The 22889-nt window shown below is 46.6% G+C and overlaps 1 protein-coding gene across 1 annotated transcript in view; it reads left to right on the plus strand.

The window, feature by feature from the left end:
• The window catches only part of RNF121 (ring finger protein 121), a 64866-nt gene that overhangs the window by 22157 nt on the left and 19820 nt on the right, over positions 1 to 22889 (plus strand). The window contains exons 4-6 of the mRNA XM_082247087.1: positions 7126 to 7280; positions 18036 to 18143; positions 20631 to 20751. Of these exons, the coding sequence (XP_082103213.1) occupies positions 7126 to 7280; positions 18036 to 18143; positions 20631 to 20751 (384 nt within the window). The remainder of the gene's footprint in view (positions 1 to 7125; positions 7281 to 18035; positions 18144 to 20630; positions 20752 to 22889) is intronic.

Here is a 22889-nt window from a genome sequence, read left to right on the forward strand (position 1 = left end):
ACGGGGTGCACTGATGACACTTGGCGGTGAGAGGGTGCACAGGATGATAGATGACACTGGGTACACTGATGATACTTGGAGGTGTGAGGGTGCACAGGATGCTAGATGACACGGGGTGCACTGATGATACTTAGAGGTGTGAGTGTGCACAGGATGCTACATGACACTGGGTGCACTGATGACACTTGGCGGTGCACAGGATGCTAGATGAAACTGGGTGCACTGATGATACTTGGAGGTGTGAGGGTGCACAGGATGCTAGATGATATGGGGTGCACTGATGATACTTGGAGGTGCGAGGGTGCACAGGATGCTAGATGACACTGGGTGCACTAATGACACTTGGCGGTGTGAGGGTGCACAGGATGCTAGATAACACGGGGTGCACTAATGACACTTGGAGGTGTGAGGGTGCACAGGATGCTAGATGACACTGGGTGCACTGATGACACTTGGAGGTGTGAGGGTGCACAGGATGCTAGATAACACGGGGTGCACTAATGACACTTGGAGATGTGAGGGTGCACAGGATGCTAGATGATACTGGGTGCACTGATGACACTTGGAGGTGTGAGGGTGCACAGGATGCTAGATAACACGGGGTGCACTAATGACACTTGGAGATGTGAGGGTGCACAGGATGCTAGATGACACTGGGTGCACTGATGACACTTGGAGATGTGAGGGTGCACAGGATGCTAGATAACACGGGGTGCACTAATGACACTTGGAGATGTGAGGGTGCACAGGATGCTAGATGACACTGGGTGCACTGATGACACTTGGAGGTGTGAGGGTGCACAGGATGCTAGATAACACGGGGTGCACTGATGACACTTGGTGATGCGAGGGGTGCACAGGATTCTAGATGACACTGGGTGCACTGATGACACTTGGCTGTGCGAGGGTGCACAGGATGCTAGATGACACTGGGTGCACTAATGACACTTGGCGGTGTGAGGGTGCACAGGATGCTAGATGACACTGGGTGCACTGATCACACTTGGAGGTGTGAGGGTGCACAGGATGCTAGATAACACGGGGTGCACTGATGACACTTGGCGATGCGAGGGGTGTACAGGATTCTAGATGACACTGGGTGCACTGATGACACTTGGCGGTGTGAGGGTGCACAGGAGGCTAGATGACACTGGGTGCACTGAGGACACTTGGAGGCACTGTGGAGCACTGGTACACTGGATGACACTGGGGCGCACTGGCATCATTTGGAGGCACATGGGCACTCGAGGTGCTTTGGATGACACAGATATCATTTGGAAGCACAAGGGCGTACAGGATGCACTGGTTGGCAATGCTAACGCTTGGAGGCGCAGGGGCACACAGGTTGTGCCAAAAAACACCGGGAACGTGGGGGAGTGAGTTAGTACAGCAGCATAAAACTCAGAGCCATACATCCCTCCGCATTTTAAGGCAGCGCCAGTTGGGAGAACTTTCACCTCCCAGGTTGTAATGCTATTACTCTAGGACAGTGAGACCTGGAAAGGCAATCAGCCATGCAATGGAGGGGAGATCGAGCATTGGATCACAAGAGAGGTAAGTGTAACAGATAACTTATCTCTGGCCACAGCCACAAGTCCTCTCTTGTGATTCGCTATAGCACTGGGCTGAGATTCCTTTTCTTTATCATTTTGAAGTTGGCTTCTCCTGATGACTGAGAGCCAATCACAAATATAAAAGTGAACCTGTCACTAGTTACTAATGTATATTTTTTTGTTGGGACAACACCACTTGCCAGCACACACAAGGATGCAAATCGGGGTTCACACCTGGGTTTGGGGACTCCTGGGATCAACTGGGGCAGAACTTTGACAAACGTGATGGGCTTACACCTCTTCATTTTCCTGTGCCCTAACAGGAGCTTAGAGTAGGGGCCATTTTCTAAGCCATAGTTGTCAAGGGCTGACTTTCATGTGTTTCAAGAGACAGCTTAGCTGTAAGAAAGAGAAATGCATGTGTACACCCAGAACTTACAGTGCACCCAGAAAGTGTTCACAGCGCTTCACTTTTTCCACATTTTATGTTACAGCCTTATTCCAAAATGGATTAAATTCATTACTGTATTTGCCTCAAAATTCTACAAACAATCCCCAATAATGACAACGTGAAAGAAGTTTGTTTTAAATCTTTGCAAATTTATTAATAATAAAAACCTAAATAAATCCCATGTACATAAGTATTCACGGCCTTTGCTCAATACTTTGGTGAAGCACCTTTGGCCCCAATTACAGCCTCAAGTCTTTTTGAGTTTGATGCTACAAGCTTGGCACTCCTATTTTTGGGCAGTTTCTCCCATTCTTCTTTGCAGGATCTCCCAAGCTCAATCTGGTTGGATGGGGAGCGTCGGTGCACAGCTATTTTCAGATCTCTCCAGAGATGTTCAATCGGGTTCAAGTCTGGGCTCTGGCTGGGCCACTCAAGAATATTCACAGAGTTGTCCCATAGCCTCTCCTTTGTTATCTTGGCTGTGTGATTGGGGTGGTTGTCCTGTTGGAAGATAAACCTTCGCCCCAGTCTGAGGCCCAGAGCACTCTGGAGCAAGTTTTCATCAAGGATGTCTCTGTACATTGCTCCATTCATCTTTCCCTCAATCCTGACTAGTCTCCCAGTTCGTGCCGCTAAAAAACAGCCCCACAGAATGATGCTGCCACCACCATGCTTCACTGTAGGGATGGTATTGGCCAGGTGATGAGTGGTGCCTGGTTTCCTCCAGACATGACGCTTGCCTTTCAGGCCAAACAGTTCAATCTTTGTTTCATCAGACCAGAGAGTTTGGTTTCTCATGGTCTGAGAGTTCTTCAGGTGCCTTTTGGCAAACTCCAGGTGGGTCGTCATGTCAGTGGCTTCTGTCTGGCCACTCTACCATACAGGCCTGATTGGTGGAGTGCTGCAGAGATGGTTGTTCTTCTGGAAGGTTCTCCACAGATAAAAAGGCTGGAGCTCTGTCAGAGTGACCATCTGGTTCTTGGTCACCTCCCTGACTAAGGCCCTCCTTCCCCGATCGCTCAGTTTGCCCAGGCGTCCCACTCTAGATAGTCCTGGTGGTTCCAAACTTCTTCCATTTACCGATGATGGAGGCCACTGTGCTCATTGGGGCCGTCAATGTTGCAGACATTTTTCTGTACCCTTCCCCAGATCTGTGCCTCAATACAATCCAGTTTCGGAGGTCTACAGACAATTCCTTGGACTTCTTGGCTTGGTTTTTGCTCTGACATCTACTGTTAACTGTGGGACCTTATCTAGAGAGGTGTGTGCCTTTCCAAATCATGTCCAATCAACTGAATTTACCACAGGTGGACTCCAATCAAGTTGCAGAAACCTCTCAAGAATGATCAGTGGAAACCGGATGAACCTGAGCTCAATTCTGTGTGTCGTGGTAAAGGCTGTGATACTTATGTACATGGGATTATACATAATAATACATTTGCAAAGTTTTCAAACAAACATTTTTACATATTGTCTTTTTGCGGTATTGTTTGTAGAATGTTGAGGAAAATAATGAAATTAATCTATTTTGAAATGGAATTCCCAATGCACTGTATATACAGTCCCTAAACACATACCCAGTGGTTAACCACTTTACCGCTAAGTACAGGAATAGTACTGCGGCAAAGTGGCTCGTTCCCGTCTGACGACGTAGACCTACGTCACCAGACTCCTCCCCTGTAGGCGGCGCTCGCGCGCCGCCGGAGGCGCGCTCCCGCTGTTTTCATTCACAGCGGGAGTCGGGCCAGGGGAGGAGCAGCGGCGATCGCCGCTGCTCTGCCCCGATCGTCGGGGATCTAGTGTGGAGATCCGCCCACCTGTGTAAACACAAGCGGGCGGATCTCCTCAGTGACAGGGAGTGACCGATCGGAGTGTTCAGCATAGCTGAACATGCGATCTGTCCCTGTGTCACATAGTCACCTCCCCCCCCACACGTCAGTAAGCACCAGGCATACATTAACCCCTCCCTCTCCAATAAAATGATCCCCTTCCCTGCCAGTGTCATTTTTACAGTAACAGTGCATATTTATAGCACTGATTACTGCAGTAATGTCACTGGTACCCCCAAAAGTGTCAAAAATGTCAGTCAAGGGTCCGATCTGTCCGCCGCAATGTCGCAGTCCCGCAAACAAAATCGCAGATCGCCGCCATTACTCGTTAAAAAAAAAAACACCAAAAATGACAGAAATCTTTCCCTTTTGTTAGTAAACGCAATAACTTTTGCGCAAACCAATCAAAATACGCTTATTGCGATTTTTTTTTTTTTTACCAAACGTGGGTAGCAGGAAACAAATTGGCCAAAAATTAAAAAAAAATTTGTTTTTTACATCTTTTTTGGGGGGAATTTCATATAAAAAATGTGAAAAATAGTTATTTTTTCAAAATAAACGCTCTTTTTTTTGTTTATAGCGCAAAAAGTAAAAATCGCACAGGTGATCAAATACCACCAAAAGAAAGCTCTGTTTGTGGGAAAAAAAGGACGGCAATTTCGTTTGGGTACGGCGTCGCACGACCGCGCAATTGTCAGTTAAAGTCGCACAGCGCCGAATCGCAAAAAGTGGCCCAGACGTAAGACAGCAAAATGCTCTAGTGGTAAAGTGGTTAATCATAGCATGTAACTGGTAGTCTGAATTGAATGTAACATTTCCAAAACATTGCAAGTGAGCCCAGACTAAGGCCCCATTCACACTGGGGCGACGCTACTTTGCCGGGCGACCTCATAGGTCGCAGCACGCTGCTCGCACCGCGACCTCGGAGCGGCCGGCACGGACTTCATAACATTGAAGTCTATGCAGGTCGCTCCGGGTTGCCCCAAAGAAGCTCCGGACCCTTTTTCTAAGTCGGAGCGACTTGTGTCGCTCCTATTAGAACGGGTCCGCAGCTTCCCTATGGGAGGCGACCTACGGCGACCTGTCAGGCGACCAGGTCGCCTGGCAGGTCACCCCAGTGTGAACGGGGGCTCAGACAGTGTAAGACTTTTTTTGTGTGATCACTTTTATAGCAAGAAACGATGTTCTGCTAGACCATAACCAATCACTAGGTGCCCCAAAATGCACGTATATGAATTACAGCATGTGTCACCGTACCCAAATGAAATTTACGTCTTTTTTTCCCCACAAACAGAGCTTTCTTTTGGTGGTATTTGATCACCTGTGCGATTTTTACTTTTTGCGCTATAAACAAAAAAAGAGCGTCAATTTTGCAAAAAATAACAATATTTTTCAAATTTTTTTATATGAAATTCCCCCAAAAAAAATGTAAAAATCAAAATTTTTTTAACCTTTTCGGCCAATTTGTTTGATGCTACCTATGTTTGGTAAAAAAAAAAATCGCAAAAAGCGTGTTTTGATTGGTATGCGCAAAAGTTATCGCGTTTACTAACAAAGGGAAAGATTTTTGTTGTTTTTTTTTTTTTTTGTTTTTTTTTAACGTGTAATGGCGGCGATCTGCGTTTTTTTTATTTTTATTTTATTTTTTTTGCGGGATTGCGACATTGCGGTGGACAGATCGGACCCTTGACTGACATTTTTGACACTTTTGGGGTTACCAGTGACATTTCTACAGTAATCAGTGCTATATATATGCACTGTTACTGTAAAATGACACTGGTAGTGAAGGGGTCAACTTTTTTTGAGAGGGAGGGGTTATGTGTGTCCCTAGGGGCGTCATTCTAACTGTGATTGGCTGTGGCTTGAGGTGTAGGAACAGTGATCAACGGTCCTACATAGTAGAACTGTATGATCACTATTCCTACACAGGGGAGAATGACAGGCGGCTTGTTTACATCAGCCGCCTGCCTTTCTCCCACTGTCACGGACGATCGTGAGTACCCGGCGGACATCGGGTCCACCGGGCACACGCACGGGGGGGTCCGTGACAGAGCGGGAGCGCGCATCCGGTGGCGCGCGCTCGCTCGCTCCCCAGAGCCTCACAGGCTAGTGACATACCCATACATCTCTCTTTGCCTGTGAGGGGCTGACTGCCGCAGTATATGTACTTGCGGCGGTCAGCAAGTGGTTAAAGATGACATTTAACCAATTAAGGACCACCCGCCGCAGATTTACTGCGGCAGGCAGCCCCTCCTGCGCGAACCGACGTAACTGTACGTCGGTCGCGCGCCTGCAGCTAGGGGGGGTGAGTGCGTGCCGCCGTTGGCGCGCTCCCGCCCCCACTCGGCAGCAGGGACTCCGATGCACAGGGCCAGTGGCTCCGATTGCTCCCGGGCACCCTCGATCGCTCCTCACAGAAAGAGAAGGACAGTTGGCTGTTGTAAACACCGCTGACCGTTCTTCTTTCTGGAATGATCACAGAGCGCCTGTGATCCTTCTATGTAGGATCACAGGTCTCTGCAATCATTTCACAAGTCCCTCCCCCCACAGTTAGAAACACTCTCCTAGGCTTACATTTAACCCCTTGATCTCCCACTGGGTTAACTGCTTCCTTGCCAGTGTCATTATTACAGTAACAGTGCATATGTATAGCACTGATTACTGTAGTCATGTCACTGGTCCCCCCAAAAGTGTCAAAAATGTCAGTCAGGTGTCTGATCTGTCCGCCGCAATGTCGCAGTCCCGCAAAAAATCGCAGATCGCCGCCATTACTAGTAAAAAAAAAAAAAAAACACAGTAAAAATGACATAAATCTTTCCCGTAGTTTGTAGACCCGATAACTTTTGCGCAAACCAATTATTGCGATTTTTTTTTTTCTTTTTTTTTTTTTTTTTTTTTTAATCAAAAATATGTAGCAGAAAACAAATTGGCCTAAAATGTTAAATTTTTATTTTTTTTTTTATTTTTTATAGGAATGTTATATAGCCGGAAGTGAAGAATTTTTCTTTTTTTTTTTTTTTTGTTTATAGCGCAACAAAAAATAAAAAGCGCAGGGGTGATCAATTACCACCAAAAGAAAGCTCTATTTGTGGGAAAAAAAGGACATCAATTTTATTTGGGTACAGCGTCGCACGACCGCTCAATTTTCCGTTAAAGTAACGCAGTGCCGGATCGCAAAAAATAGCCTGGTCATTAAGGGGGGAAATCCTTCCAGTCCAGAAGTGGTTAATATGCAACATTTTTAGTATTTTATGTTATTATGGCCAATCCCTGTTCTCTGCTTCCTTTGCAGATGGTGACTCTCTTCCAGATGTGGATTGTTCCCGTCTATTTTACAGTGAAGCTGCACTGGATGCGGTTCCTGGGAATCTGGATTCTCTTCTCCCTAGTCACCGCTTTTATAACCTACAGGGCCACCCGCAAGCCCCTGGTGCAGACCACTCCTAGGTAAGCGGCAGCAGAGGGGTCTCTACACAGCGCCTTCACCCCTCATGTATATAGACTGTGAAGGGGGTGATACGGAATGTACGGTGTAAAAATGTCTATGCCACAGTTTGTGATTAACCACTTAAAGGGTAACTCCACTTTTGTGGGGGGGGGGGGGGGGGGGTAGAGAATAAAGAAAAAACAATCTAGCGTATACAATTGTGACACAAATCATATTGTAATTGAATGTTATTAAAAATGACCTTTCCTTTTCAATCTGCAGCTGTTGTAATTTTCTGAAAATGCAATGCAATATGGCTGCCTGGAGGTGTTCTGTACGCAGAATGTATACTGACCACACCCCCAGAAACATCATTTCCTGCTTGTGTGATTGGCTGACTAATTTTCCCAAAAGTCTGCACTAAGATACAAGTCAGATTTCTGGCATCCCCTGCAATAAAAATGTCATGTTTGGTGAGATCCTCCCAATAGGAACACGTCTAAAGGGATGCAGGCCCAGCAACTTTCCTCATTAGTGCTCTGCAGCTGCAACAGCTGATAGATAATTATGAAACCACTCCCATTTGACCCACTCAGCACAGAGGAACAAACAATGATTTCTTGAGAATAACAGAAGGTAGGAATCTGCAACAAAGTTTGTTAAAATCCCTGCAATGTACATAGATCACCCAGAGGGGAATGTTTTTTATTTATTTTTTTTCCTCAACAAAAGTGGAGTTACGCTTTAAGGACCGGGGCCTATTTCTGACATTTGTTTACAAGTTAAAATCAGTATTTTTGCTAGAAAATTGCTTAGAACCCCCAAATATATATATATATAGTTAACCCCTGCTTCATTACTGTTCAGTATTTGCGGTCCCGGTATATTGGGGTTTCTTTTCTGTAATGTTATTTTACTAATTAAATCATTTAAAATGAAATATTTTTGTGTTTTCCATAGCTCTTGCTCTGTCTCTCGGTATCTTTTATGTGTTTAAATGAGTTTCTATTGTTTTAAAAGTGTGTTTAAAGACATTTAAAATGCTTCTACACGTACAGGGACAGTAAAAAAACATGCCTACAATGCATTTTAATAGGGTTGTTCTATTTTGCGGAGTTTAACTTTTCGCGGGTGGGTCCGCAACGTAACCCCCGCAATGGAGGGGGGTTTACTGTGTGTATGTATGATATGTGTGTGTGTGTATATGTATATGTGTATGTATATATATATATATATATATATATACATTTTGCTAAAAAAAAAAAAAAAGACTCTGGAGAGTAAAATGGCGGCCGTTGCAATATTTTTTGTCACACGGTATTTGCGCAGCGGTCTTTCAAGTGCAATTTTTTGGGAAAAAATACATTTCACTGAATTTAAAAAAAATGAAACAGTAAAGTTAGCCCACTTTTTTTGTATATTGTGAAAGATGATGTCACGCTGAATAAATAGATACCCAACATGTTACGGTTTAAAATTGCGCACACCGGTGCAATGGCGACAAACTACGGTACTTAAAATACTCCATAGGCGACATTTTAAACATTTTTAACGGTTATCAGTTTAGAGTTACAGAGGAGGTCTTTTTCTAGAATTATTGCTCTCGCTCTGACGATCGCGGCAATACCACACATGCATGATTTGAACACTGTTTTTATTTGCGGGCACGACTTGCGAATGCATTTTCTTTCGTGCGCGAGCTCTCGGGGCGCTTTAAATTTTTAAATTTTGTTTCCTATTCATTTTATTTTTTATATTTAACACTGTTTTTTAAATAAAATATGATTACTTTTATTGCTGTCACAAGGAATGTAAACATCCCATGTGACAGTAATAGGCAGTGAAAGGTACTCTTTATGGAGGGATCGGGGGAATGTGACAGTAATAGGCAGTGACAGGTACTCTTTATGGAGGGATCGGGGGAATGTGACAGTAATAGGCAGTGACAGGTACTCTTTATGGAGGGATCGGGGGGAATGTGACAGTAATAGGCAGTGACAGGTACTCTTTATGGAGAGATCGGGGGGAATGTGACAGTAATAGGCAGTGACGGGTACTCTTTATGGAGGGATCGGGGGAATGTGACAGTAATAGGCAGTGACAGGTACTCTTTATGGAGGGATCGGGGGGGAATGTGACAGTAATATGCAGTGACAGGTACTCTTTATGGAGGGATCGGGGGGAATGTGACAGTAATATGCAGTGACGGGTACTCTTTATGGAGGGATCGGGGGAATGTGACAGTAATAGGCAGTGACAGGTACTCTTTATGGAGGGATCGGGGGAATGTGACAGTAATAGGCAGTGACAGGTACTCTTTATGGAGGGATCGGGGGGAATGTGACAGTAATAGGCAGTGAAAGGTACTCTTTATGGAGGGATCGGGGGAATGTGACAGTAATAGGCAGTGACAGGTACTCTTTATGGAGGGATCGGGGGAATGTGACAGTAATAGGCAGTGACAGGTACTCTTTATGGAGGGATCGGGGGAATGTGACAGTAATAGGCAGTGACAGGTACTCTTTATGGAGGGATCGGGGGGGAATGTGACAGTAATAGGCAGTGACAGGTACTCTTTATGGAGGGATCGGGGGGGAATGTGACAGTAATAGGCAGTGACAGGTACTCTTTATGGAGGGATCGGGGGAATGTGACAGTAATAGGCAGTGACAGGTACTCTTTATGGAGGGATCAGGGGGGAATGTGACAGTAATAGGCAGTGACAGGTACTCTTTATGGAGGGATCGGGGGGAATGTGACAGTAATAGGCAGTGACAGGTACTCTTTATGGAGGGATCGGGGGAATGTGACAGTAATAGGCAGTGACAGGTACTCTTTATGGAGGGATCGGGGGGAATGTGACAGTAATAGGCAGTGACAGGTACTCTTTATGGAGGGATCGGGGGGGAATGTGACAGTAATAGGCAGTGACAGGTACTCTTTATGGAGGGATCGGGGGGGAATGTGACAGTAATAGGCAGTGACAGGTACTCTTTATAGAGGGATCGGGGGAATGTGACAGTAATAGGCAGTGACAGGTACTCTTTATGGAGGGATCGGGGGGGAATGTGACAGTAATAGGCAGTGACAGGTACTCTTTATGGAGGGATCGGGGGGAATGTGACAGTAATAGGCAGTGACAGGTACTCTTTATGGCGGGATCGGGGGGAATGTGACAGTAATAGGCAGTGACAGGTACTCTTTATGGAGGGATCGGGGGGGAGGGGGGGAATGTGACAGTAATAGGAGTGACAGGTACTCTTTATGGAGGGATCGGGGGAATGTGACAGTAATAGGCAGTGACAGGTACTCTTTATGGAGGGATCGGGGGGGAGGGGGGGAATGTGACAGTAATAGGCAGTGACAGGTACTCTTTATGGAGGGATCGGGGGAATGTGACAGTAATAGGCAGTGACAGGTACTCTTTATGGAGGGATCGGGGGGAATGTGACAGTAATAGGCAGTGACAGGTACTCTTTATGCAGAGATCGGGGGGAATGTGACAGTAATAGGCAGTGACAGGTACTCTTTATGGAGGGATCGGGGGGATGTGACAGTAATAGGCAGTGACAGGTACTCTTTATGGAGGGATCGGGGGAATGTGACAGTAATAGGCAGTGACAGGTACTCTTTATGGAGGGATCGGGGGAATGTGACAGTAATATGCAGTGACAGGTACTCTTTATGGAGGGATCGGGGGGAATGTGACAGTAATAGGCAGTGACAGGTACTCTTTATGGAGGGATCGGGGGGGGGGAGGGGGGGAATGTGACAGTAATAGGCAGTGACGGGTACTCTTTATGGAGGGATCGGGGGGAATGTGACAGTAATAGGCAGTGACAGGTACTCTTTATGGAGGGATCGGGGGGAATGTGACAGTAATAGGCAGTGACAGGTACTCTTTATGGAGGGATCGGGGGGAATGTGACAGTAATAGGCAGTGACAAGTACTCTTTATGCAGAGATCGGGGGGAATGTGACAGTAATAGGAGTGACAGGTACTCTTTATGGAGGGATCGGGGGGATGTGACAGTAATAGGCAGTGACAGGTACTCTTTATGGAGGGATCGGGGGGAATGTGACAGTAATAGGCAGTGACAGGTACTCTTTATGGAGGGATCGGGGGGAATGTGACAGTAATAGGAGTGACAGGTACTCTTTATGGAGGAATCGGGGGAATGTGACAGTAATAGGAGTGGCAGGTACTTTTTATGGAGGGATTGGGGGTCTAAAGACCCCAAGCCCCCTCCTCTACACTTCAAAATATTCAGAGTCGAAATCGGCAGTTTTGAATACTCACATTTTTTTTTTTTTTTAAAGTTGGCAGCCAAGTAAACTGGAAGTGACGTCGCTTCTGGGTTACATGATTGGAGACCTGGTCTAAGCCAAATCCGGGTTTGTGCCGAACTCCAAGCAGCCAGCGGACGCGCTGTCTGGTTGCTTGGGTCTCCTAGTGGGATGGGAGACCCGGGCAGAGCTGCTGAAGGGAGGGGGGGGGGGACGTCCCCTCCCACTCGCGCTGGGATAACGGCTGAGTGGCTGCTGAACCACATGGACTGGTATCTCCTAAAAGCCGACCGCCGACTCTAAAAAAAAACAGTACCGGGGTGATGCCTGCAGCTGCATGTCTTCCCCCTACAACTACTTCTTCAAGCTGATGTACAGGTACATAGGATTTCAGGGAGTGGTTAAAAGATTTATTGTGAAATTTAAAGTCAAAGGATTCCAAGAATGTAAAGGGTTAAAATATAGCTGACAGACAATCAATGTTAAACATCATGCTTGATTTTATGAACCTCGATCTCACCCAAACCTCGGCAGGCATATCAGGGCCAATGCTGGGAGTGGCCAAAAGGTGTGTAGGTGCCAGATGTCGCATGGGCAGCCACCAAATGGAAGGGATGACAGACCATTGGTTGAACCTGTAAGGATCGGTTATGTAGAGAGGCCCCCCAATGTCCTGGGCAGAGGACTCCATACTGCCGGATGGTGCAGCTAGTGTAGTCTGATGGCACGCCAGATGTGACGTCACCAACACGGAACGATGTCGGACCGACTCACCACAGCGAGGCTTGGGGTGGAACGCAGATGCGGGGATAGAGCAGATGGAAGGCTGTCAGCAGGCTGTAGTCATGACAATGCGTTTCGGCATGGCCCTTTATTTAATGACGTGACTCGGGCAGCCTGAAAAGTTTGAATATGAGCTACGAGGGCATGGAAATTGGGTCTTTAAAGGCACAAAACCTACTTTTGGCTCCCGCAGCACCAAGCACCATAACATTATCTTTTATACAAATGACCACCTTACAACAAAGCAAACAATAGTATTAAATAAATTGAATTATTATTATAATTATATATTCTATATATTATATATTCTAATTGAAAATAATAATGATAAAAGATACATTAAACCAAACATAAACTTAGAATTCAGGACACAAAAAATAAAAATTGATAAGATAAGTTAATATAATATAAAGTATATGTGTTATCATGGATAATCATTATCCTATCAAAAAGACAAAAGCTTTTTGGATCCAGTATACACATACCATCACACCGAAGAATATCAGCCAGGGGTAAAACAAAAGGGAGGGGGTGGTAATAAAAAGTGTGTATACATCGCTGTTAAAGAAAATGGACAAAATGTTTACCTACAAAAAGGGATACCAAATGCATGCCTTACTGGCTGCCATATACCGCTCTATTCAAGAGAAATCTGCTTCTAAAGTCTGCTGATAAGCTAACACTTCAGCAGCGCTCGCTAGTTCCCCTTTCCGACCTCTACAACACTACTGGAACCACTAAGCCCATAGAAGGAGCAGGAGAACAACGGTCTGTTTGTGTACTGGAGTGCAAATCTCACTGGTGACATGGATACTGGGGAGTGAGTTTTGTGTACTGGAGTTTAGATCTCACCAGTGATGTGGACAGGGGAGGACTGGCAAGGGGGGCAGGGTGGCAATTGCCCCCCGGGCCACTCTGAAAAGTGGTAAAAACTGATAAAAAGGCCTCACTCAGGGCTGGATTAATGTAGGGGCCAGACACTGTATACAGCTGCAAGTCCAAAACCAAGTGGGCATGAAGGGTAAGCTGATTCGATGGTTCAATGGGCCACTTGACTGGACTTGCCCCCCAGACCTAAGGCTGCCAGCCCTCCCCTGGATGTGGACACTGAGGAGTAAGGTTTGCGTACTGGAGTTTAGGTCTCACTGGTGACATGGATACTGGGGAGTGAGCTGTGTGTACTGGAGTTAGAGCTGCACGATTAATCGTATGAAAATCGCGATCTCGATTCACCCCCCCTGACGATCTAAACCTGACATATTCTCGATTCTTTGCATAGCTGAGGGAGCAGAGAAAACAGCTGTGGAAAACTCCCAGTAACTATAAACAAAATGATTACATTGTATCTTTTCCTTCCCTCTGCCAGGGAGAAAGGAAGTTTAACCTCTTAAAGACTAGACCTTTTTATGACACTTGTTGCTTGCAAGTTTAAAATCATTTTTTTTTTGCTAGAAAAGTACTTAGAACCCCCAAACATTTTATATATATTTTTTAGCAGAGACCCTACAGAATAAAATGGCGATTGTTGTAATATTTTATGTCACACTGTATTTGCGCAGCAGTCTTTCAAACGCAATTAATAAACTTTAATGAATAAAAAAAAACGTAACAGTAAAGTTATCCCAATTTTTTTTGTTACACAGAGAATCGTGAGAGAATCGTGATCTTTATTTCAAGCTAAAGAATCGTGATTCTCATTTTGGCCAGAATCGTGCAGCTCTAACTGGAGTACAGATCTAACTGGCGACATGGATACTGGGGAGTGAGCTGTGTGTACTGGAGTACAGATCTCACTGGGGAGTGAGAAGTGTGTACTGGAGTACAGATCTCACTGGTGACATGGATGCTGGGGAGTGAGCTGTGTGTACTGGAGTACAGATCTCACTGGTGACATGGATGCTGGGGAGTGAGCTGTGTGTACTGGAGTACAGATCTCACTGGTGACATGGATGCTGGGGAGTGAGCTGTGTGTACTGGAGTGTATATCTCACTGGTGACATGGATGCTGGGGAGTGAGCTGTGTGTACTGGAGTACAGATCTCACTGGTGACATGGATGCTGGGGAGTGAGCTGTGTGTACTGGAGTACAGATCTCACTGGTGACATGGATGCTGGGGAGTGAGCTGTGTGTACTGGAGTACAGATCTCACTGGTGACATGGATGCTGGGGAGTGAGCTGTGTGTACTGGAGTACAGATCTCACTGGTGACATGGATGCTGGGGAGTGAGCTGTGTGTACTGGAGTGTATATCTCACTGGTGACATGGATGCCGGGGAGTGAGCTGTGTGTACTGGAGTACAGATCTCACTGGTGACATGGATACTGGGGAGTGAGCTGTGTGTACTGGAGTACAGATCTCACTGGTGACATGGATACTGGGGAGTGAGCTGTGTGTACTGGAGTACAGATCTCACTGGTGACATGGATGCTGGGGAGTGAGCTGTGTGTACTGGAGTACAGATCTCACTGGTGACATGGATGCTGGGGAGTGAGCTGTGTGTACTGGAGTGTATATCTCACTGGTGACATGGATGCCGGGGAGTGAGCTGTGTGTACTGGAGTACAGATCTCACTGGTGACATGGATGCTGGGGAGTGAGCTGTGTGTACTGGAGTACAGATCTCACTGGTGACATGGATGCTGGGGAGTGAGCTGTGTGTACTGGAGTGTATATCTCACTGGTGACATGGATGCTGGGGAGTGAGCTGTGTGTACTGGAGTACAGATCTCACTGGTGACATGGATGCTGGGGAGTGAGGTGTGTGTACTGGAGTACAGATCTCACTGGTGACATGGATACTGGGGAGTGAGGTGTGTGTACTGGAGTACAGATCTCACTGGTGACATGGATGCTGGGGAGTGAGCTGTGTGTACTGGAGTACAGATCTCACTGGTGACATGGATACTGGGGAGTGAGCTGTGTGTACTGGAGTACAGATCTCACTGGTGACATGGATACTGGGGAGTGAGCTGTGTGTACTGGAGTACAGATCTCACTGGTGACATGGATACTGGGGAGTGAGCTGCGTGTGCTGGAGTACAGATCTCACTGGGGAGTGAGTAGTGTGTACTAGAGTACAGATCTCACTGGTGACATGGATACTGGGGATTGAGCTGTGTGTACTGGAGTGTATATCTCACTGGTGGCATGGATGCTGGGGAGTGAGCTGTGTGTACTGGAGTACAGATCTCACTGGTGACATGGATACTGGGGAGTGAGCTGTGTGTACTGGAGTACAGATCCCACTGGTGACATGGATACTGGGGAGTGAGATTTATGTACTGGAGTACAGATCCCACTGGTGACATGGATACTGGGCAGTGAGGTGTGTATACTGGACATGGATGCTGGGGAGTGAGATGTATGTACTGGAGTACAGATCTCACTGGTGACATAGATACTGGGGATTGAGCTGTGTGTACTGGAGTACAGATCTCACTGGTGACATGGATACTGGGGAGTGAGCTGTGTGTACTGGAATATTTATTTACTTTTTTGTTCCAGGCAGATCTTTATATTTTCCTGACAGGGCTGCTTTAAAAAAAACGTTAACATTTGTAACAATCCTATGTATAATTTTATTTTCTTTCCACCCTTGGCATTGGCCTTGGTAGACTGTATTGACATTTATCCTTACCCCCCCCCCCCCCCTCCATGCCAGATTAAAACTTTTAGAACTTTTTTTGGAAATGCCATGTTAAGAAAGAAGGTCTGTCATTGCTAATCTCTGCTTCTGAAAATTTTAATCCCTGTTTTTCATGACCATATAATAGCTTCAGTGCTTCTATAGATACCATCATGTGTACAGATCAGGCGTTATGACTTTGTCACTTCACTGGCTGCATGAATGTTCCAGATCTGTGACTTAAATACTAAAGCCAGGGGATCAGCATGGACAGGGTTGAATTACATAAACAGGACTGAAAGCGGAGTTCCGGGCACAAAAACGAGATTTTTTTTTGTGCCCCTCCGCTAGGTATGCCTCACCTGAAAAGGAATTTGATAGTTTTTTTTTTTTTTTGTTTACTTACCTTGCAATTGAAGATCGAAGATACTCACCTCAGAGTACTTCCTCCCTCGGAGCCGCGGCTCCGCCGTCACTTCCTGCCTCGCTATGATTCCTGGGAGCTGAACGTCATCGCTCCCAGGAATCAATGCGACGGCACCGGCCCCGCTCATCATTTCCGGGCGACGCCGCATTCCCCTGCTAAACAGCTTCTGGGCATGCCCAGAAGCTGTGGAGGAATGCGGCGTCGCGCCGGAAGTGACGAGAGGGGCCGGTGCAGGCGCATTCTGGGACAAGAAGACGCGGAAGAAGACACAGAAGAGGACCGCGCCGGCTTCAGCTGCCCACAAGAAAGATGGAAACGCTGTGGAAGAAATTTTATAAGTAAATATTTCTTCTAAAAGGTAAGTGCGAACCGGGACAGCTCAGAGGCTAGCCATTGTGGAATGTACTAGCCCTGACTGTCCCGGGGTATGTTTATTAAAAAATGACATCTGTGCCCGGAATTCCGCTTGAATTAGGCAAACTCTGTCCCCAGCTCTGATAGCCTCATGTTTCACATGCTTGGGTTGGATATGGGAGGTGCTGAAGTGGCACATGAAGAGCACAGACCGGTGTTCCGTGAGAATTACCTACCCCGTGAGAATTACCTACCCCCCGTCACTTCCGGCCAGGAACAGCTGAGCAGCGCAGCAGTGCGCATGCTCACAGGGCCGGATACCTAAAGGGACAACAGAGGAGCAGACTAGTGCGCATGCGCACTAGTATGGAAATAGCACAGTGTACCGTTGAAAAAACCTACCCACGCGGCGGTTAAATAAAACAGCGGGGCTGCAATACGAATCATCTCCGCTCGTGTGCCTGTCACTTCCCTGATCTCGGCAAGTAAATATAAAAGCGGCTGGCGTCTCCGTGATTTATGTTTACATACACCCGCCGCCGCTTTTATATTTAGTTGCCGAGATCAGGGAAGTGACAGGCACACGAGCGGAGATGATTCGTATTGCAGCCCCGCTGTTTTAATGTAAGCGCTGCATTCCATACAGTGCCGTGAACCGGAAGTGACGAGGGGTAGGTTTTTCTCACGGGTAGGTAATTCTCACGGAACACCGGTTTAGGAAGACCGAGTTGAAGTGTGTTTAAAATTCAGTCTGGAGGAGTGGTCGTTCCTAAGCAGGTTGTATTCGCATGCAGACCACCTTAGGTAACACCCACATGGGATGCTGAACCTCCACTAAAATCTAATAAATTAAAAGGGTGGGCAAGGGACAGTCAGGCTGGGGAGGAAAGTGCGAGACCCCAGAAATGAGGCCGCCTCTGTCTGACTTGCTGCAAGTTTTAATGTCCATTTGTGAGAAGCGATATCAGAGTAAACCATTTTAGAACAGGAGAGGAGCCAATACAACTGTGCAAGACTGATTCCTATTTTTAGGTATAAGCGGAGTATGGTGGACAGGTAGCCAACTGGCTTTTTACCTGCCAAAGAGTTCGTCTTGGGGGTGTTCCCACTCCTCCTATGGCCTTTTATATATAACTTGAAAACTGAGGACGGATGGTGGGTTCTCCACCGCAAAATTCGGGGGACTTGGAACTCAAAGATGCAAAATTGGTTAGGTGGTCCAAATCTCCAGCCGCCATGAAATAATTTTAGTTGCAATGACTCCTTTTTTGATTTGCTGTCTTTTTTGTCTCCACAGGCTCGTATATAAATGGTTTCTCCTCTTGTATAAAATGAGTTACGCCACTGGGATTGTGGGATATATCGCTGTGATGTTCACATTGTTTGGTCTGAACTTCCTGTTCAGGTACGTCTGACGAGGTCTGTTTATATGAAGTGTGTGGTCTGGGTGGCTGATTCCCGGGTGTATGACCCTTTGGGTGATAACCGCATAGACTGTAAAACGTTTTGGGCATATAAACAGAAGTATATGAATATAAAATAATAAAATCTTTACTGATAACTCTCTGATTCCAGCAAACATCAGGTCTCCATCACCTTACATTTGCAATTGGAAAACTACCTTCCTTCCTGGGGAATGGTTGGTTCCTCATTTGTTGGGATCACTACACTCTTTCCAGACGACCTCCCCTCGGGGAATGTGGGAGCCTCAGATGTTAGCGATCGCTGCCTGTAGTCCAGGTTTCCTTCCCTGGTGGGTTGTTGGAGATCACTGCCCACTTTCTAGGGGACCTCTTCTGAAGGGGTGTGGGAACCTCAGATGTTGGGAAATCAATGCCTGTAGTACTTGTGTCTTCCCCCCTAGGGGATGTGGGAATCTCAGATGTTGGAGGTCACTGCCGACTTCAGGTGACCTCCTCTTCTGGGGATTGGATGGGGGTGCAAAGTCTGCACTAGCTCTAAACATTTACTAAAATATCAAATTGTCCCTATCCTCCCCCTTTCTGGAGATTGTTGGGCCCTCATTTTTTGAGGATTACGGCCTACTTTCCAGTTGAACTTCCCTTGGGGTTGTGATCAGTTCTCAGTTGTTGACGATCACTGCCTATATTCCAGATGACCTTCCCTGGGGGATGGGGGTGCACATTTCTTTGGTATCACTGCCCCCTTTTCCAGATGACCTCCTACAGGGGATAGGGTGCACATGTTTTGGAGATTACTGCTCACTTACCAGGTGGCCTCCCCTGGGGAATGCAGCATCCTCAGATGTTGGGGATCACTGACTGTAGTCCAGGTATCCTTCCCTGATGGGTTGTTGGAGATCACTGCCCACTTTCTAGGTGACCTCTTCTGAAGGGGCGTGGGAACCTCAGATGTTGGAAATCAATGCCTGTAGTACTTGTGTCTTCCCCCTAGGGGATGTGGGAATCTCAGATGTTGGAGGTCACTGCCGACTTCTGGTGACCTTCTCCTCTGGGGATAGGATGGGGGTGCATAGTCCCAAGTAGTTGAGGATCACTGGCTGGCCAACTCTGCCCTAACTCTAAGAATTTACTAAAATATCAAATTGACCCTATCCTCCTCCCCCTTTCCTGGAGATTGTTGGGCCCTCATTTTTTGGGGATCACTGCCTACTTTCCAGGTGAACTTCCCTGGGGGTTGTGATCAGTTCTCAGTTGTTGAAGATCACTGCCTGTATTCCAGATGACCTTCCCTAGGGGATGGGGGTGCACATTTCTTTGGTATCACTGCCCCCTTTTCCAGATGACCTCCTACAGGGGATGGGGTGCACATTTTTGGGGGATCACTCCTCACTTACCAGGTGGCCTCCCCTGGGGAATACGGCATCCTCAGATGTTGGGGATCACTGACTGTAGTCCAGGTGTCCTTCCCTGGTGGGTTGTTGGGGAACATTGCCCACTTCCTAGGTGACCTTCCCTGGGGAATGGGGGTGCACATTTCTTGGGGATCGCTGGCCCCCCTTCCAGGTGACTTTTCCTGGGGATCACTGCCTGCTTTCCAGGTGACATTCCCTGGGGAATGCAGGGTCCTCAGATGTTGGGGATCACTGACTGTAGTCCAGGTGTCCTTCCCTGGTGGGTTGTTGGGGAACATTGCCCACTTTCTAGGTGACCTTCCCTTGGAAATGGGGGTACACATTTCTTGGGGATCGCTGGCCCCCCTTCCAGGTGACTTTCCCTGGGGGTGCACATTTCTTGGGGATCACTGCCTGCTTTCCAGGTGACCTTCCCTGGGGAATGCGGGGTCCTCAGATGTTGGGGATCACTGACTGTAGTCCAGGTGTCTTCCCCTGGTGGGTTGTTGGGGATCATTGCCCACTTTCCAGGTGACCCCTCTGAGAGGTGTGGAAACCTCAGATGTTTGAGATCCCTGCCTGTATTCCATGCGTCTTCCCCTGGTAGGTGTGGGGTCCTCAGTTTTTGGGTATTTCTCTCCACTTTCAAGGTGACCTCCCCTGTGAGATGCATAGTCTTCAATTGTTGGGGATCACTGGCCACCTCTGCCCTAGCTCTAAGCATTTACTACATTTTAATCCCCTTCCTGAAGATTGTTGGTCCCTCCATTTGTTGGGGATCATGGCCCACTTTCAAAGTGACCATGTCTGGGGTTGCGGTGTTCTCAGTCTAGGCCTAGTATTTCTGTCATTCATGGTGAAGGGGAGGGGTAGGGGAGTTATTGCGGTCAGTGATCGGTGAGATGTAGGCTGAGGATGGTCAGCATTTTTCAGAAATGGTACGTACATTGTTGGCAGTATTCTGCCGAGCCTAAAGGGGAGTGGGGATTGTGGGTAGTCAACTGATGCAAAATTTTTAGACTGACTCCTTAACATAATACTGAATTTTAATCCTCTCTATCCTGTCCTTCCATACAGAATAAAGCCAGAAGACGCCATGGACTTTGGCATCTCCCTCCTCTTTTATGGCCTCTATTATGGGGTACTCGGAAGGGATTTCGCTGAGATGTGTGCCGATTACATGGCATCCACAATAGGTGTAAGTATGGAGGGTTTCTGTACAAAAAAATGGCAACCACCCCAACCTATAGCTACCCTCTGCAGCAAGGAGCACATAAAAGGGCAATGCACATCACAAACATGGTTGCGTTAGTCTGGTTGAAAAAAAGCACAAATCCATCTAGTTCAAACAATAAAAGGGAAAAAAAATAAATATATATATACACACACAAACAGTATCTCACAAAACTGAGTACACCCCTCACATTTTTGTGAATATTTTATTCTCTTTTCATGTGACAACACTGAAGAAATGACACTTTGCTACAATATAATGTAGTGAGTGTACAGCTTGTATAACAGTGTAAATTTGCTGTCCCCTCAAAATAACTCAACACACAGCCATTAATGTCTAAACCGCTGGCAACAAAAGTGAGTACACCCCTAAGTGAAAATGTACAAATTGGGCCCAAAAGTGTTAATATTATGTGTGGCCACCATTACTTTCCAGCACTGCCTTAACTCTCTTGGGCATGGAGTTCACCAGAGCTTCACAGGTTGCCGCTGGAGTCCTCTTCCACTCCTCCATGACATCACAGAGCTAGTGGATGTTAGAGACCTTGCGCTCCTCCACCTTCCATTTGAGGATATCCCACAGATGCTCAGTAGGGTTTAGGTCTGGAGATGCTTGGCCAGTCCTTCACCTTTACCCTCCACTTCTTTAGCAAGGCAGTGGTCGTCTTGGAGGTGTGTTTGGAGTAGTTATCATGTTGGAATTCCGCCTTGCCGCCCAGTCTCCAAAGGGAAGGGATCATTCTCTGCTTCAGTATGTCACAGTACATTTTGGCATTCATGGTTCCCTCAATGAACTGTAGCTCCCCAGTGATGGCAGCACTCACACAGCCCAGACCATGACACTCCCACCACCATGCTCGACTGTAGGCAAGACACACTTGTCTTTGTACTCCTCACCTGGTTGCCGCGACACACGCTTGACACCATCTGAACCAAATAAGTTTATCTTGGTCTCATCAGACCACAGGACATGGTTCCAGTAATCCATGTCCTTAGTCTGCTTGTCTTCAGCAAACTGTTTGTGGGATTTCTTGCGCATCATCCTTAGAAGAGGCTTCCTTCTGGGACGACAGCCATGCAGACCAATTTGTTGCAGTGTGCAGCGTATGGTCTGAGCACTGACAGGCTGACCCCCCCACCCCCACCCCCTCAAACTCTGCAGCAATGCTGGCAGCACTCGTACGTCTTATTTCCCAAAGACAACCTCCGGATATGACGCTGCGCATGTGCACTCAACTTCTTTGGTCGACCATGGTGAGGCCTGTTCTGAGTGGAACCTGTCCTGTTAAACCGCTGTATGGTCTTGGCCACTGTGCTGCACCTCAGTTTCGGGGTCTTGGAAATCTTCTTATAGCCTAGACCATCTTTAGAGCAAAAATTTATCTTTTTCAGATCCTACAAGACTTTTGCCTTGAGGTGCCATGTTGAACTTCAACTGACCAGTATGAGAGAGTGAGAGCGATAACACCCAATTTAACACACCTGCTCCCCATTCTCCCCTGAGACCTTGCAGCACAAACTAGTCACATGACACCAGGGAGGGAAAATTACTAATTGGGCCCAATTTGGACATTTTCACTTAGGGGTGTACTCACTTTTGTTGCCAGCGGTTTAGACATTAATGGCTGTGTGTTGAGTTATTTTGAGGGGACAGCAAATTTACACTGTTATACAAGCTGTACACTCACTACTTTACATTGTAACAAAGTGTCATTTCTTTAGTGTTGTAATATGAAAAGATATAATATATTTACAAAAATGTGAGGGGTGTACTCACTTTTGTGAGATACTGTGTTTTATATATATATATATATATATATATATATATATATATATAACTGTTTTAATAAAGGCCCCTGCCCTCGCTATAAAGCACTGCTGCACTTTGAAGGAGTCCATAGGAAGATAAAGGAGCTCTAGGAAGAACTTCTGATTATTTTACTGGCTGCACACTTTCTGTGTGCTGGAGGTGAGCGGCCATTGTGCACAGAGGTGGTTGCTGAGTTTTTGGTGAAAGGATTTTGGCAAGTTTTCACCATCCTATATATTTATTCAGTTTGCACTATTATTCACTATTATTCTGTGAAGGATATACACATATTG

Source organism: Pelophylax lessonae (assembly GCF_965119305.1).
Source record: "Pelophylax lessonae genome assembly, chromosome: 2".
NCBI classification, from domain to species: Eukaryota; Metazoa; Chordata; class Amphibia; order Anura; family Ranidae; genus Pelophylax; species Pelophylax lessonae.